Here is an 18,666-nt window from a genome sequence, read left to right as displayed (position 1 = left end):
ACACTATATCCACCGGCTTACCTTTATCTATAGGTTTATTAATCCCGTCAAACAAATGTAGCAGATTGGTGAGGCAAGACTTCCTTTGGGTAAATCCACATTGGCTTTGTCCTATTAAATCAAGTTTGTCTAAACGTTCAGTAATTGTATTCTTCAAAATAGTTTATATTATAGGCTCACTAGTCTATAGTTTTCCAGAATATTCCTGGAAACCTTCTTAAAGATATTGGGCATCTTTGGGGGTTAATTTTCCAAGGAGATAAACGTGTAAATGTAACATGCTATCATAGCAGTTTCTAAAGCCAATTACTCGCATAATGTGCACTTACGCAAGTAAATCCTATGGACAATTCAATGGCAAATATTGTAGCAATTTTCAAAAGCAATTAAGTGCATTTACTCAAGAAAAACCCAGTTTTACTCAAATAAATGCTTTTAAAAATCAGACCCTTGTTTTTTGTATTTATCTTGATTTTGTAGAAAAGCAATTAAGAAAGGCAAACTAAACTAAACCGATTTAAATAATATATTATAAATTACTAGCAATAAATAGATCTGCAATTTCATTTTTAGTTCTTTCAGAACTCTGAGGTGTCCAAGTGATTTGCTACTCTTTAGTTTATCTATTTGCCCTACTTCCACCTTCACCATTTCTTTCAGTTTCTCCAAATCACCACCATTAATACTATTTCCAGCATGGGTATCTCCCCAACATCCTCCTCAGTCAACACTGAGCAAAGAATTCATTTAGTCTTTTTGCTATGGTTTTGACTTCCCTATGTTCTTCTTTTACCCCTTGATCACTTAATGGTCCACTGACTCCCTCACAGATTTCCAGCTTCAGATACATTTATTATGAGTTTTTACTAAGAGTTTTTGCTTCTACGGCAAGCTTTTCAAATTCTCTTTTTGCCTGCTTTATCAATGTTTTGCGTCTAACTTGCCAGTGGTTATGCCTTTTCCTGTTCTTTTCAGAATAGGTTTCCCCTTCCCCAAAATGTTGCCCAGTTCCTAACAAACCTAAAGCCCTCTTTCCTGCATCATCTTCTATCCATGCATTAAGACTGCAGTGCACAAAAATTCAACTAATTAAAAACAAATGCATTACAGAAACGTTAATATACCATGAAAACACAAACATGCCCATCATGAGACATGGACATTATTCCTCAATGCCATGGCAGACACTCAAATATTCATTTTCTTCTCCTTCTAGAATATGTCATGTAGATCACCCGAGAAACTGGTAACCATACCCTCTGCTCACAAACAGCTGCATGCATGTCCTTAAAGTATTAGAATTGTAAAACTGACTGGGCAACTCTGTATGGATGAGACATTCTAATCAAGTGCACAATATTATACTTAGATGAGACAAATTTTTTAATGTAACATTTTTTTAAATCAATTTTAATTTTTAAATACAAAATTTAGAGAAAACCATCAAAATATTTTGGGTAGAACAGATAACCTTATAAGGCTGATAAATGTTTAAAAATCCATGTTTTGGGGCAGTAACATTGCTTACCTGAGTAAGGGATCATAGCAATCTCTAAAGCCTCAATCTTTAATTTTGCTAGATCTATAAAAAATATCATTCCCCCCCCCCCCTTTATTGGGGTAGCCTACTGGTTAGAGCAGCAGGCTGAGAACTAGAAAAACCAGAGCTCAAATCCTGCTTCTCCCACTGATGCTCTTTGTGACCTTGAACAAGTTACTTCACGCTCCACTGCCTTAAGTACAAACTTAGGCCTAGATTTATCAATCTGCAGTAAATATCGCATGCAATATAAAAAGGGGCGTGTTTTATGGTAATAGCCTATTTATCTCAATGCGCGTTATCTTAGCGCTTCGCATAGGTATTACCGCAAAATGCGTTAACTTTTCGCACTTTGTGGTTATACATACATAATTGCATTTTCCTACCTGCAAAGTGCTCATTTCACCACTGGGAGGGGGGGGGAGAGAGAGAGAGAGCGAGAGAGTGCCTATCTACAAGGCCCTTGTAGTAGTTAGCTATTTATGCTACTATAAGAGGCCCACCTAGTAATCTGAGGTGAGGTTAGGTGGCAGTGTAGGGGTTAGGGGCCACTTTTACATGCAGAGTGAGTCGTACGAACAGAACAGTACACTCTTGTGAAGATTTGATGTCCTTTGGAGTGAGGAAACGATGAGATTTGTACAATGTTCTCTCAACCTAGCTTGATGGACTCTCTACCTGAGTAATATCAAGCTAGGTTGAGAGAACATTGTACAAATCTCATCGTTGTCTGAGTTTCTCTCTCTCTCTTGCTTTCTCCTTAATGCATTCGAAAACACCATAACATGAGTTGCTATATGACCCTGTTAGTTAGGGGGCTATATACTAAAAGATTTTTCTCATTTTGTGTCTATGGAAAAAATTCTAAGAACACAGGGCCCTTAAAATGTAAATCCTCTGCGGACAGGGAAATACCTTCTGTACCTGAAATATAATTCGCTTTGAGCCAACAATGAAAAGGCGTGAGCTAAAATCTAAACACATATAAAATAATTTTACTTGCTTTTACCTAGTTGCAAATAAAACAATGGGGTTGCTGAGTTACTGTTTAGCTCAATTTTCACTGGACTGACCAAGAACTTCAAATCGGCCTAACTTACACCCCGCCTGGGCGACTTGAATCAGACCCATCCCCGCTAATCGAACTCATAGCCAAACACATCAACACAGATGCCCCTGCCATAATTCTAGGTGATTTTAATCTCCACATCAATTCTTCTCCCCACTCTCCCAACTGCGAAACGTTCCTCACTAAGCTTAGTCATATGGGATTCAAACAAATCATTAACGGTCCTACACATAAAGCAGGCCACACTTTGGACCTAATTTTCGTAAATGAGGGCCTTACTCCTTCATCTATTCCGACCTGTTCATCGATCCCATGGTCTGATCACAAGATGATCACTACTATCTTGAAAATCAATCAAGCCACCCCCCAACCGCCGCATAAAACCATAGTCCAATTCAGGAAACTGTGCAACCCGGACTACCTCAGCTCACATCTAAAAAAAAAAAACTTATCCAGCTAGACCTTTCAGACGCAGACTCTGCTACCTCCTCTTGGTTCAAGATCACTAACAAAGTAGCCGACCTTACCTGCCCAGTAACCAAGAAAGTTCTCCCCGCAAACCCAGACAAGAGGAAACCTTGGTACTCTCCAGAACTCAAAGCTCTCAAGCAAGAACTAAGAAGAGGAGAACACAACTGGCGTAAAAACCCTTCACCTTCAAATCTGGCCTTGTACAAATCCCTTATGCACCGCTACAGGATCTCCATCCTCCGATCCAAGAGAGACTTCTTCGCACAAAAAATACACCACTTCATATTCGAATCCAAAGCATTGTTTTCATATGTCTCGACCCTCACCAAACCATCTCCTCCATCTATACCAGACGATCAAGCTGCCAGCAAAGCCTCCGAGCTCGCCTTGTACTTCAAAAACAAAATCACTAACTTGTTATCCCCACTAATTTCCAACAATGGTCAGCCCCCTCCCTCCTTTTTGGCCTCTCTACAACAAGGCACTAGTCTTGAAGATTTTGAGCCCACTTCATAACTTGAGATCGAAACCCTACTCAAGAAGCACAAACCTGCATCTCACCCATCAGACCAGATCCCGTCAAACCTTCTCATCTCCATCCCAGAAGCTATCGCCAAGCCTATTGCAGAGATTATTAACTGCTCCTTGGCTCAAGGCCTAGTTCCAGACGCCTTAAAACTAGCCACTCAAACCTCTTCTAAAAAAACCTAATCTGTCCCCTGCCGACCCAGCCAACTTCCGCCCTATAGCCAACCTTCCATTTATCTCTAAACTCTTGGAAAAAATAGTCAATAGGCAACTTTCGGAATACCTGGACGACAATAAAATCTTAGCCCCTGCTCAGTTCGGCTTCCGCAAGTCTCTAAACACAGAATCCCTCTTAACCTCACTCTCAGACACCATCCTCCTTACTCTGGATAAAAAACAACCTTGTCTCCTCATCCCTCCTCGACTTATCCACCGCCTTCGACACGGTGAATCACTCTATTCTCCTGGATCAGCTAGCTGACATCAGCATCAAGGGTACCTCACTTGGCTGGTTCAAGTCCTTCCTTAGCAACAGATCCTATAAGGTCAGAATCAACAACAAAGAATCCCACTCTGTCAGCTCAACCCTGGGAGTCTCTCAAGGCTCCTCGCTATCCCCTACCCTCTTCAACATCTACCTTCTCCCACTCTGCCAGCTCCTTTTGAACCTAAAATTAACCCACTACATATACGCCGACGACGTGCAAATTCTCATCCCAATTATGGACTCACGTCACAAAACAATCAACTTCTGGAACACTTGCCTTCAATCTATCAACCATCTACTCATTAGCCTCAACTTAATCCTTAACACCAACAAGACAGAACTCCTCCTCATCTCCCAGGATGGCAACTACCCATCAGCCAACAACCTCTTCACCGCTCAACCAACTTCTCCTCCCAGGCGAGAAACCTCGGCGTCATCATGGATAAGCAACTGAACCTAAAGTCATTCGTCAATAAAACTACAAAGGATTGCTTCTTCAAATTACAAGTCCTTAAACGGCTGAGACCCCTCCTACATTTCCAAGACTTCCGTACAGTTCTGCAATCAATCATTTTTTCAAAAATTGACTACTGCAATTCGCTTCTTCTTGGACTCCCAGCAAACTCCATCAAACCCTTGCAGATGCTGCAGAATGCCACGGCCAGGATCTTAACTAAAACCAACAAAAGAGAGCACATAACACCCATCCTGCGGAACCTACATTGGCTCCCGATCAAATATAGAATCCAATACAAAGTCTTAATGGTTATTCATAAAGCCTTGCACAATCTCACGTCTCTCAACCTTAATATCCCTCTTCGTCCCTACGAACCCTCCAGACAGATTAGAACTGCTTACAGAAACACGCTCTACACCCCACCTGCCAAATCCTCTCTCAGTAAACAAGCACTGTCCACAGCTGGTCCTCCGCAATGGAATGCTCTCCCGCCTGATCTCCGGCAAGAAAGATGCACCACAACCTTCAAAAAGAGACTCAAAACTTGGCTTTTCGGTCAAGCCTTTCCTTAACTCTGTAAGGACCTACCCTTCCCTCTAGGCTCGTCAACATCCGGACTAACCCTCAGCTCTCAACTTTTGTCTCGTTCTCCTGATCCATTCATAGCATCGAAAACATGTTAATCGTCCAACTCTAATTTATCCCTAATTTTGAATTCTGATCCTAATTCTTTTATTTTAATGTATTTTTTAATTCTCTCAACTCTATTCACTTTGGATTATGTTCTCCGCCCCTCTCCATCCCCCTTTCTGCGTTTTAGTCCTTTTCCACCCTGCTTCATGTTTTGTTCTCTCTCTCGACGTAATTCCTCTTACAGTTAACTTTGCTCCCAAGTTAGTTTCCACAGTTATGAGTCATTACCTTTCATTCCATAATAGTTCCTTGCCATACAGAAGAGCCCTGCATTTATTTGTAACCGTTTGTTTCCCAGTTCATTTATCCCTGTTCTATGTAATGCATTCGTTTATGCTTGTTTTGTTTCATTGTAAACCGATCTGATATGTTCTTTTGCACATGAATGGCGGTATAAAAAAGTTCTAAATAAATAAATAAAGAAGAGCTCTTGATTGCTAGTCACAAATACATGGAGTTAGTCCAATAAAAAGATACCATCCACAACTTATTTACTGGCCTTTATTTCTATGTAACTGATTGCAAAGAACATCTAAAAAAATGTATGTGAGGAAATAAAAAATAATCACAGTGAAACAATGGAACTAATAAGTAGATAACACCACAGTATGTACCAAAGACCAATGCTTTGAGACATCATTCTAAAGAGCACACATACCATAATTCAACTCTATGTAGATCAGCACAAAAGATAGGAAAAAGGGAATTTGTGTATTTTCAATTTGAAAATTTAATCAAGGCACATCATGACAAAGAAACTAAATAAACTAAAGTTAAGTTTGATATTATAATTCAGTATCCACAACACTCATATATCCAGGTTACCATTTAATCTGCACATATACTCAGCTAAGAAAACCAGAGGGGTCTGTTCCTGGCTCAGCTACTTATTAACAGGAGGTTGTCTCATGCAACAAATCAATTCCAGCAAATACAACAGGACTGATGACCTTATCTCAGAGAAAACATATGACATGATAAGACTGGATCGCTTCAAGGAGCCATGTTTGCCACAGTTTCTCTTGAGTTCCAGCATCACAGCTGCAATCTAAGTTATCGATGACTAACCATCACTAAACCAGCTTTCGGTTAAAGGGGGAAAAAAAACTACCACAAATGTCAATAAGATAGTTTAGACAACATTAATACCACACAAAATAAAATGAACACAGTATCTTCTCTTGTTGCATGGATAGCAGAGTTGCTTACCTGTAACAGGTGTTCGCCTAGTACAGCAGGATGTTAGTCCTCACACATGGGTGACATCATCAGATGGAGCCCAGCACAGAAAACTTTGACTGGCACACTGAGCATGCCCAGCATGCCACTATCCACCCATCCATGCAGGTTCCCTCTTCAGTCTCGTAACACAGAATTACGAAAAAATAAAACAAATCCAATAGAAACACAACTCCGCGGGGTGGCGGGCGGGTTTCAAGAGGACTAACATCCTGCTATCCTAGGAGAACATCTGCTATAGGCAAGCAACTCTGCTTTCTCCTAGGACAAGCAGGATGGTAGTCCTCACACATGGGTTAATATGAAGCTACAGGCTGCTCCCGAACTTTACTAATCCAACATGTACCTAACCTGATGCCAACGAGCATAATAACAACGGCGCTGTGGGAAATAGAAGAAGATAGCCTGCATCTGAAAAAAGGACCCTAGGCAGGAAGAGTTGGGTTCTATAGCTGAAAGAGATTCCGAAGGACAGACTGGCTGAAACTGCTGTCGTGTCAGCCATCTCTGTCCAGACAGTAATGGGCAACGAACGTGTGCAGATCTCAGCAACGTGGCCCACTCACAAGTAGGCCACCAAACCCACCATAGCTGTGACAGAGTGAGCCTTGATATGGCCTCCAAGCTGAAGGCCCGCCTGCGCATAGCAGAAGGAAATGCAATTCGCCAGCCAGTTAGACAGCATCTGTTTGGTAACCACAACTCCCAATCTGTTCTTGTTGAAAGAGATGAAGAGCTGTGTGAACTGCCTGTGGCCTGCTGTCTGCTCAAGGCAGAAAGCTAAGGCCCTCTTGCAATCCAAGGTGTGCAGAGCCCGTTCACCCTGGTGCGAATGAGGCCCTAGGAAAAAAGGGGGGCAGAACAATTGACTGGTTAAGGTGAAAATCCGCCACCACCTTAGACATGAACTTAGGGTGAGTACGCAGAGCTACCCTATCGTGTAAGAATTTAGTGTAGGGTGGATATGTCACCAATGCCTGAAGTTTGCCAACTCTGCACGACGAAGTTACTGCAACCAAGAATATGACCTTCCAGGCCAGGTACTTCAGGTCGCAGGAGTGCACCAGCTCGAAAGGATCTTTCATGAGCCGAGCCAACACCATGATGAGGTCCCAGGATACAACAGGAGGCCACAGGGGGAGCTTCAGTTGAAGCAAGCCTCGCATAAAACAGCCCACAATGGGCTGCATAGAGACAGGCGAACTGTCAACACCTGGTGGTAAGCACCAATGGAACTCAGGTGTACTCCAACCGAGTTGGGTCTTCAAGCCATCATCCAAAAGGTGCAACAAATAGTCAAGCAACTTCGGAGTGGAGCAAGAGAACGGATCCAAACAATGGCTCTTGCACCAAATGGAAAACCTCTTCCACTTCAGGCTATAAGACTTGCTGGTGGAAGGCTTCCTGGAAGCACCTAGGACTCAAGACACACTTGTCAGAGAGGTCATGGGCTGCAGAACTAGCCTTTCAACATCCAGGCCATCAGGGACAATGCCCTGAGGTTGGGATGGCATAGCCTGCCCTGAAACTGCATGATCAGGTCGGGAGAAATCCCCAGACCGATCGGCTCCCTGTCAGAGAGGTCCCACAGGAGCGGGAACCAGACCTGCCTCGGCCAATGGGTGGCGATGAGAATCATGGTCCCTATTGTCCTACCGGAGCTTCAGGAGAGTCTTCAACACCAGAGGAAGTGGAGGATACACATACAGAAGACCCTTGCTCCAATGGCAGGCAAAGGCATCAGAGGCTGGCTTTCTGTCTCCCCTATACAGGGAGCAGAAGCGGCTCACCTTGTTGCAAGGGGAGGTGAAGAGGTCCACATCCAGAACCCCCCCAAAGGCGGAAGATGCGATCTGCTACCGGCTGATCCAGGGACCACTCGGGTTGGAATGCTCGACTATGCTAGTCCACCAACCACATTGTCTATCCCAGCCAGGTATATGGCTCAAAGCAGCATGACCTGGGACTGAGCTTATGACCAAATCTGGACAATCTCCTGAAACAGAGGGAACAACCCTGTACCTCCCTACTTGTTCAAGTAGCACATTGCCACCTGGTTGTCTGTCTGAATCATTACCATTCAGTTGGACAAGTGATGCCAGAACGCCCAAAGCTCTAGGAAGTTGATTTGGCACTGAGCTTCCTGGGCAGACCAGAGGCCTTGCGTGTGGAGGCCGTCCACATTCGCACCCCAACCCAGGGTGGAAGCTTCTGTGGTGAGCACAACCTGGGTGGGAGGAGAGGGGAGCTGAAAAGGAACCCCCTGCTCCCGATTGTTCAGACTCTCCCACTAGGATAAGAAGGTATGGAGACGGCGTCACGTGAACACGTACACTTAGGTCCTGGGTGGTTTGCCGCCACTGAGACCACAGGGTTCACTGAGCCCTTCACATATGCAAGCGGAGCCCAGGGAGTGATGTGGACAGATGCTGCCATGTGACCCAGCAGACGAAGCAGAAGCCAGGCTGAGACATGTCAGCTTCAGTTGACCAGACTCGCCAGAGATGCCAGGGCAAGTGCCCGATCAAGAGGAAGAAAGGCCCGGGCCTGTGACTTATCCAGGCGGGCTGTTAAAACCTTGAAACTTACCCCGCCTGGTTTCCTCCCCAGAGAGGACAAACATCTTTTCGGTTTCAAAACATAACATTTATTATGTAGCTTAGAGATCTTAGAGATCTTCTTTAGTTCATGCATTACTGATACCTAAACACATAAACATTGGTCACTGTTCAGCTCATCATTTATTTTTAGTTATCTCCACATGAATCCACGTTATTTGACAGCCCACCTGTTTGATTGTTCCACTTGTGGATGCATTAATTCTTTAGCCCATGCATTACTCATAACCAGGCACATAAACATTGGTCCCTGATACCTGTATATCCCAAATTAACACATCATTTATTCTTAGTTATTCTCTACATGTTTCACGTATCATAACGAGTTACTGTTGTCTTTACATATATATTTTATACTATTCTATTTATTATTTTATTTCAAGTTAGTTATTTACACCATTATCTATTTTATTACATGTTATTTACTATATAGATTCTCGTCATTTGATGAGTCACTGTTGTTTATTTAATATTTATTCTCATGTTCTGAAACTCCGTTTATTGTAACGCCTCACCGCGATTGTTTTGTTTTATGTAAACCGACCTGATTTGATATTTGTATCGAGAACGTCGGTATATAAAAATGCTAAATAAATAAATAAATAAATAAATATAAGAGCTGGCAGGATTGTTTATTTCATGCATGCATACAAAGTTAAGATAGAGGAAACTATAAGGAAATCAAAATTGTGTTTTCCTTAAGGAAGTAAATGGAGCCCAGCTTACAGAATGTACTGTTTTTCTGAGCAATGCCAGTTTACTCATCGTTTCAAATTTGTCTTAGTCTTTTATACACTGTTAAACATGACTCTTATATACTTCCCCCTCCCCTCTCTTATCCCTACGTTTGCTCGTAATTTTCCTTTATGTGCCTCTCAGACATCATATATTATGCTTATTCAGTACTTCTTTTGTTCTTGTTGCTTTCTTGGCATCTTTATCATCAGGAATTCACTCTGCACTCTCACGCCATTCTCAGCTTTTAGTTGTTCTGTCTCTGGGCTGACAATTACATTTTTGCTCTTCGGGCCTTTTTATTCCAGTTACTAGTCAACATGGGGCAGTTTTCTTAAAGCAGCAATTAACCTAAATCCTCATTTCCCTCTTGATGTTTGGGACAATCATCACCATCAGGGTCATGCGACTGTCTTAGGTTGTCAGAGGGCATACTCTGATCTTACCAGTCATTGTCAACATGACTCATCCTGAGGAGGTCCCTTTCCAGGGAAGCTGCTGTATCGAGGGAAGCATAGAGGTTCTGTGTCATACTTGACCTTTGAATGTTGATCGTGTTCAAGGTGATAGGAGACGTTGTTTGGGCCCATAAACAATAAACAGGTAGGCAAACACATACACACTGCTATCACAATTATAAGAAGGACCAGAGCAAACCACAAGAAACTCCTGCAATTTCCCCTCGGGATGTGAGCCAGTTTACCAGCTGTTCCTATCAGGTAGACCAGTGGTCATTCTTGTGGACAGACGCCACTGCTTTGGCGCAGGTGACCAAATCCATCACTAATTCAGAATTTATTATCCGTGAAAACACAACATTGTCCTTTTTACAATAACACATACTCCGCGCCTTAGGATAATAACAGATAATCATTTGGTTCTGCATATGGCTGTGATAATTCATTAATAGTTTAGTTAAAAGCATACTCATAAACCATAACTTCTAAAACGGCTTATAAGCGCTGTATTATTGTACCATAAATTGAAAAAGGAATCCCTGTAACTAATGGAATGACACCTGTAATGGCTAACCCTATATTTTGGCCTTCAGTAAGTAGGGAGGTTTTGTTAGAATTAAGGAAATCTAACGACTGCTGCAATTCTCTCTTCAATCGGGAATAATTAGAGTAAACATTTGGAATTACAGACAAATTTGGATAAATGTGTGTGTAGGATAAAACACTTGCACTGAAACAAGTGCCAGCCCACCCTGTGGGAAAGTGCTCGGTATGCTTTGTGTCCACATACAAAATAATGTCCTTGTAAAGCTACCAAACCACCTGGACGAGTCCTTGCATAGGAAAGTGAAGGAAGTCAGGAAAATAAAAACAAGAAATAAGGGAGAAAGAATTATACATCCATCTTGAACCTTGAATGTGATTAGACCAGCTTCCATAGATAAAGATAAAGGAGAACATATCAAGCAATCATTCAGCTGGCTCAGCAAGTAAATGCATATTCGTATTAGAAGTTATAGGACTGGAAAATGCTACAAAATGCTTGGAATGTAGAGACTAATAAAATAGATATTGACTAGGTATATCATAAAAATATTTGTTATGACAATCAGATATTGACTAGGTATATCATAAAAATATTTGTTATGACAATCAGTTATCACATGTCAAATAAAGGTACATTGCCTCATAAAACCAAAGAAAACAATATCTAACATAGAACAAGACAGGCAAAGAGAAAATCAGGCAAGAAGTGTGAACATTTCAGTTCATATAATGAAGGGTGCAAGATGGCTTCTGTGGCAAAGGATGGGATGATTTCTGAAATCAATGACATATGGCGTATACAGTTCTCCCAGTATGGTGTATTTTTTTTATATCGAAGCATAGCCTCTTAATTCATTATTAAGTGAGATGTGTATGTTACGAATCAAAACCTAATATAAGAGCAAAACAAATTCAAATTAATCAGTGAGAAGATTCCATCATGGCCATAACTCCTTGCATCTAGTAATTCCTACATATATACTATTACTATAATATTCCCACTTTATTATTAGGTAACATGCAATAGTCAGAACCACAAACAACTTAAGTGTTCAGACATTACATAGAAACATATATTTCACTGAACTGACACAAATTCATTCATTGCATTCTTCAGGTGTCATGACACACAAATAACACAAAAGACAAACAACAATTAACACATATTTGAGCTAAAAAATTAGACCCAATAAAATCCAACTGAAGCGATGGGGTGAGAAGGGACTTCACGTAGTTGTTGACAAACACGAGGGAATCCAGCACCTGAATGGTCACGCACGAGAAGCAAAGTGCCCCCTCCTGGGTGGCGGTCTTGTCCAGCCAATCATCCAAGTAGGGGAAGATATGCACCCCCAGCTGGCGGAAGTGTGCCCCCACTACCACCAGGCATTTGGTGAAGACCCTTAGGGCTGAAGCAAGGCCAAATAGCAACACCCTGTATTGGAAGTGTCTCTCACCCACGAGAAACCATAGATACTTCCTGTGACCAGGGAAGATCTCGATGTGGGCGTAAGCGTCTTTCAGGTTGCGGGAGCAAAGCTAGTCCCCTCTTTGCAGGAGGGGAATCAGAGTGCTAGCAAGCCACCTTGAACTTTTCTCTTCGTAGAAACTTGCTCAAGGCCTGTAGATCCAAGATGGGGCACAGTCCCTCCATTCTCTTTGGAATCAGGAAATAGCAGGAGTAGAACCCCCATCCCTGCTGCCGCAGCAGTACAAGTTCTGCTACTATGGCCATTACAAAGGCAGAGAGCTCCGTCTAGAGAATTTCCTGATGTGGTGACTGGCCCCATGATGGGCAGGTTGGAGAGTCCGTGGGGACACCCAGGAAGTTCAATCTGTACCCTCGACAAATGATGGACAGGACCCACTGGCTCGAGGTAATCTGGGGCCAGTGGTTGACAAAGGACCACAGCCAACCTCCAACCGGAGATCCCAGCACCGAAAGTATGGTCACAAGGCTTATGTTCCCACACCGCCAGTCAAAACCTGTAGCAGGGCTCTGTTGGGGTGCTGGCTGGGGCTTGGGATTTGCTGCTGCCTAGAGCGGCCCCTGGAACTTACACATTGCATACAGGCATGGGAGGCCGGTTAATAGTATTTCCTCTGGCAGTAAAAGGACCTCCGGACAGAAGACAGTGGGTCTGACGTACTGACTGAGAGATGCTGAAGATCTCATGGTGATCCTTCAACTGAGCCACAGCATCTCTCACCTTATCCCCAAAACAGGTTCTCGCCGGTACAGGGCAGGTCTGCAAGTTTCTCCTCGACCTCCAGCCGGAGATCAGAGGCTCAGAGCCAGGCCAACCTGCAGGTGCCAATGACACCCGCTGCCACTCTAGCCGCCATCTCAAACACGTCATAGGTAGACCGTACCTCGTGTTTGCCACACTCTAGACCCTGTTGGGTAACTGCCAAGAAAGCGTTCTGCTGTTGCTGAGGCAGGTGCTTGGACAACTCTTGAACCTGCTTCCAGAGTTTCCGAGTGTACTGGGTCATGTACAGTTGGTAGGAAGCAATTCAGGTGATCAACATAGCACCTTGATACATCTTCCTACCTAAGGCATCCAACACCCTATGCTCACAATCCGGAGGTGCAGAACCATAAGTGCAAGAGCGCTTGGCCTTCTTGAGGGCAGATTCCAACACTACTGACTGATGTGGGAGCTGACAACTCTCAAATCCTAAGGACTGCTGTACCAAATAGACAACATCTGCCTTTCGGTTTACTGGAGGCACCGAGATGGGGTGCTCCCAAATCCGAAGGAGTAACTCTTAAAGATATTATGGATGTGAATAGCCATCACCTCCTTTGGGGCGTCCACAAACTGGAGAATCTCCAGCATCTTGTGACGAGCATCCTCCTCTGTCAGGAGTTGGAAAAGAATGGCTTTTGCCATGACACCTCTCAGCTGGAGGGGACGGGTCCAAGGGAAGATTCCCTGAGTCATAAGAAGACGACGCAGAGGTATCAACCCCCCCATGGATCATACAGGGTATCCTCCTCACTAAGGTCCCTTAAGGACCCCCGTGGAGGGCCTCCGCCCAAGCCTCTCAGTCTTGGTAGTAAAGGCACCGAGGGTATCAAGGGCTCTGTTAGCATAGAGAGCACTGATGTCCCCGAGAGACCAGGGGCTGGACTGGGCAATACCAGGCGGGGTACCCAAGGCCCTCAACGGTGCCTCGGGCCGCGACACATCATCCTCCTCCTTGGAACCCATAACAGGGATTACTCCAGAGGAAGGAGGCCCTGGTGGCTGCTGGGGCATCGAGGGACTCTTGGGCACTGGCAGCTGCTGCGTAGAAAGTACATCAAGGCATTCCAGCAGTGGTGCCAACAATGCAGGTGCAGGCTCCAACACCGGCGGAAGCACAGGTGGAGCTGGCCGCTCGATGCCCTGAAGGGCTCAGAACATCGCCAGCTGCACCCTGCGGTCCAGCTCCTCCTGCAAATCCGGAAGGAGGAGGAGGCATCACCAGAACTCCCTCAGAACCCGAAGGGAGCTCGGTGCCCAGCACAGATATCAGTGGAAAATGCCTAGGTCTCCCGGGTTCGATGGGGGTCGATGCCTCCTCTCCATGGGGTCGTTTCAGGGTGGATCACGGCAGCCGCCGGTGCCAACCCGAGCCTGGTGCTGTGCGACAATAGCGATGCTTCCGAGATTTCCCTCGGTGCTCAGCCCAGTCTTTCCCTGGTGCCGAATATGGAGATGAACCTGTTGTCCTGGAGTGCGATGACACCAAAGATGGCCTATCCCCGTCCCCTCTCTCTCAAGAGGGCCCCGGTAGAGGAGTGGACACAGATGGATATGTGTTCATACACTCCCCATGGTCTCTGGGCATTGAAGCCCCCAACACCAGAGTCATGGGTCCAGACTTCTTGGACCCGAACAGCTTCTCCATTTTATCTAAATGGGCATGACAACCCTTGGGGGGCCACTGGATCATACAAACATCACCCCCGGATGTCTTGCGATGCCCTCAGGTAGAGGATACAGAACTCATGCAGATCAGTGATAGACACAGTCTGTGGGCACTAGGGGCATCGGCGAAAATTCGAAGACGCCATGAAAAAAAGCCATCGAGTGGTCGATGACCGGCAGACACCAAAGGATGACACTGCCGGGAATCGAACACAAAGAACGAGAAAAACTTATTGCACCGCTATCGAGGCACCAATAGAATAGAAGAGGGAACCAGCGCAGATAAGTCGAAAAACGTAAAACTGTGAAGGGAGCAGAGCTCCACAACCGCAAGGCAAAAGCTACGCGGAAAAGAAGAGACTGAAGAGGGACCCCGCATGGACGCATGGATAGTGGCATGCCGGGCTCCATCTGATGAGGTCATCCATGTGTGAGGACTACCATCCTGCTTGTCCTAGGATAACAAACATATCTGTGTATACAGTTCTACATGAATGCTCAAAACACCTCGAGTTTTAAGGCACCTCTGTACCAACTGTATGTCGCTTGATTAAATAAGTACTTTGGATCTTGCAGGTGCCTATTTTATGACATTAAGGTTACATCTTTCATTTCCCACATTCAATTCAACATTTACTCTTCTGCTCATCATCCAAAAACGGTCACCAACTGATGTCATATCCAGGGAGTTCAAAGCCCCTCTAGAAAGAAACGTCACATAAAGGAATGCAAAACTTGGCTGATTCTTTCAAGAACTGACATCAGATAGTTGGAGGGTTATTGTCTGATGATGGCAACTCCTGAAATAATCATTCTAAGTCTTAACGTGCTCCTCCAAGGATAAAAACCACTTTGAAAAGTATGAGACCTTTTGGTAATCTATCTGGGGTTATTTCAATTTTCAGGCAATATCTATTCAACCAGTTGTTTTCGACTAGCTTTTTCACATTTATTACACAGTGAAATGAAATAAATGCAGAATGAGCTTCTTTCGGACTGTCAGACAGAAAGTATCCCATTGACTGACGTCAGCTCCAGAGAGAATAGTAAATACTCCTCAATCACACAATTGTCAGCAGGTGAGAACGGAAAGTGATGCCAGCACTTTTGTTCCCCAAATATGTTGGCTTTGTTATGAATCATGGGTTATAGAGTTCAGGAGCTATTTCCATCATGTGTGCCTGAGCTTGAGAACCAACATGGAGATGGCAACTGACCCAGAATCCTCTACTATCTTAGCCTTTCTGGCTATGTGAACTTCAAATGTCTTATTGAGCCTGACCTGGAGGAATTCCAAGGACATCTGGACAGTAGTTGAAGCTGGCTGACACTTTGTGATGCCTAATTATAGGGTCACAAAAGCAGAAGGAAACGGTTGGAACTTCAGGCTAGACTATCACTACAGGGGCATCTGTAAACACAGCCTAAGATGTGATAATTGCCCTGACCAACAAGATTCTAACAAAACAAAGAACTATCTAAAGAGTGATGGTAAAGGGGCCCCACCTTGGAGAAATAATCAGGGTAGTTTAGGGATAATCTATCATGCTGTTGACATGACAATCAATGTAAATTATTCTCTGGGTAGTCACGCACTTTTAGACTTTCTAACCTAGTACCATATTGTATTTTACCTATAAAAGAAGGATCAGTTCATATATACAACAAGATGCTGGTGGTCAGTTTGTCAGAGAAATGGCATCAGCATCTCCCAAGAAAACTTATATTGATCAATAAAAAAATTATACTTTCTACAAAATCTAAGTGTTCTTGTATCCCTGGGTAAGCGTCATAAAAAATGGCTTAGCACTTAACACCTTCTAAACTACATTTTCCATTTTCATTAATGTGGGACAGAGATCAGTCATGTCCAGCAGAGTTTTCCAACTCTTCACCATATAAAGAGAGAAACTGCTGGACTAGACACTGCCATGGCTGGAAGAGTGCCCTAACTACTCACTGAATAAAGCGAAGAGGCAAAGAGACGATCTGACATGGCTGATGTGATACTCCAACTTCCTACCATATGAAGAGAAGAGGCAGTGGACTGAAATCTGCCATGGCTGAAGAAGTTCAATACTGCCTAACTGGAAGAACAGAGGTGATACCAGACTGGGACCAGCTCTGGGCAGAGGAAGATTGATAAAAGCCTATTGCAGCTGGCAAACGTCATCCTGCCAGTAGCTCCAGCAGCTAAAGAGAGCAGGAGACATTGTATTGTGACACTTAGGCTTAGTGCACATGCACATCTAACAACAGCTGGCCTCAGCACAAAGCAGGAGGAGCAATGATGCCAAATTTGCAGAGGCTACGTCCTCATGTCACAGCTGTGAGCTATGCTCTCACCTGCCTCAATTTGGTCGTTTCCCTCCCCCGCCCCCCAAATAAAGCGAGCATCTATCTAGGAAGACATTGTCACCTGAGAGGACATGATGGCTATATATATTAAGGACATGAAAAAACTTCCTGTAAAAGTAGAAATTTAAACCGTTTACCAAAAAAATTGTGTTTCGCAAAAGGCTTTACAATTTTAGTCCTGGAAGGCAGCAAACAGATCTGGTTTTCAAGGTAACCAAGCTATGCAAATGAACCAGGTTCTTAAATATTTCATAAATCTTTATTGTGGTTATCCTGATACCAAACTGGCTGCAATCCTTTAGGACCAGAATCTTATACCTCTGTTTTAGTACAGAAGCATAGCACATTGCACTGTAAGAAAAAAAAAACATTTTTTTTGAAAGTTTTTTCTTTGTGAACTTGTGACTCCCTTATGGGTAACCTACACTTGGCTTCCCTTCTGTTGAACCTGACAGGAAGCTGTTTCAAGAATAGGGGGGTTCCCTGAGATTGGAAAAGCATTCAGGAGGACAGCACACATCAATCCACAACTCAGAAAAAAGCAAGGAATAAAACTAACCGTATATACACATGAGCATCATTTCAATTCAGAGGATTTTTGAGACTGTAAGGCAGGAAGGCTGCTTTAATCAATTTTCCTATTTGTAGATACTATCATACAAATAGCAATTCTCTTGGCACCTAACTGGTCAGAAGAGATCTGTTGCAGAGGTGAACAGCCAAAAGGTTATTGGTGGTGTGGTTTGGTTTCCTTTTTTTTTTTTTTTTTAATTTTGTTTTGTGGTTTCATTTTAGCATGCACTAAATGCTTTTAGCACAAGTTAAAGCCCATTTAGCACATATTAAAATGTTTTAGCATATGCTAAATGATTTTTGTATGCTAATACATTTATTGTATGCTAACAAAATTAATGTGTGCTAAACGAGACTGACAGCGGCACATACCTAATTTGCTGTGAATCGAAAATGCTGAAAGATACCGGCAAACATGGGGAAGACCGTATATCCATAAATCACGTTTACCTCTGCATCTTCCTCAAGCTGAAGTTGCTTAGCAATGGCCTCATCATTCAAAGAAGCAGCATCAGTACTTCCCGATACCTATATATCAAAGAATGGGAAATGTACATTAATTCAACAGTCCAAGCAACATTTCTTAAGATAATCCTGTGATAGGGTAGGTATACTGTGACCAGAGAAATGTGTAACGTATGACAGCTCACAGAAGATTGCTAGCTGCCACTGAAGGCAATGTAATAAAACCACCCAAAGGGAGGAGTAAGTTAATTAGACTATTTTATTTATTTATTTAAATTCTTTTAATATACCGATGCTCAAGACGAGGTCTTATCGTACCGGTTTACAATGGAACTAGGTGAAAACCAATTAACAACAATATAGAAGGTAAAGTTACATTGAACAGGGAGCATAAACATGGGCATTGGAGGAAAAGACAGATTCAACCTAAAACAACTGGAGAGAACTAGAATAGTAGTGATATATATAGGTTGAAGGGGCTACTCAACTGTATGCTTGGGCGAACAGCC

General features: G+C 43.4%; 1 protein-coding gene across 1 annotated transcript in view; it reads right to left on the bottom strand.

The window, feature by feature from the left end:
- Nucleotides 1-18,666, bottom strand: part of RFC1 (replication factor C subunit 1) — a 311,481-nt gene that overhangs the window by 181,195 nt on the left and 111,620 nt on the right. Inside the window, exon 7 of the mRNA XM_029605127.1 lies at nucleotides 18,143-18,220. Within this exon, the coding sequence (XP_029460987.1) occupies nucleotides 18,143-18,220 (78 nt within the window). The remainder of the gene's footprint in view (nucleotides 1-18,142; nucleotides 18,221-18,666) is intronic.

The sequence above is a fragment of the Rhinatrema bivittatum genome, chromosome 1 (assembly GCF_901001135.1).
Source record: "Rhinatrema bivittatum chromosome 1, aRhiBiv1.1, whole genome shotgun sequence".
Taxonomy (NCBI): domain Eukaryota; kingdom Metazoa; phylum Chordata; class Amphibia; order Gymnophiona; family Rhinatrematidae; genus Rhinatrema; species Rhinatrema bivittatum.
This window is presented reverse-complemented; position numbering and strand designations above follow the sequence as displayed.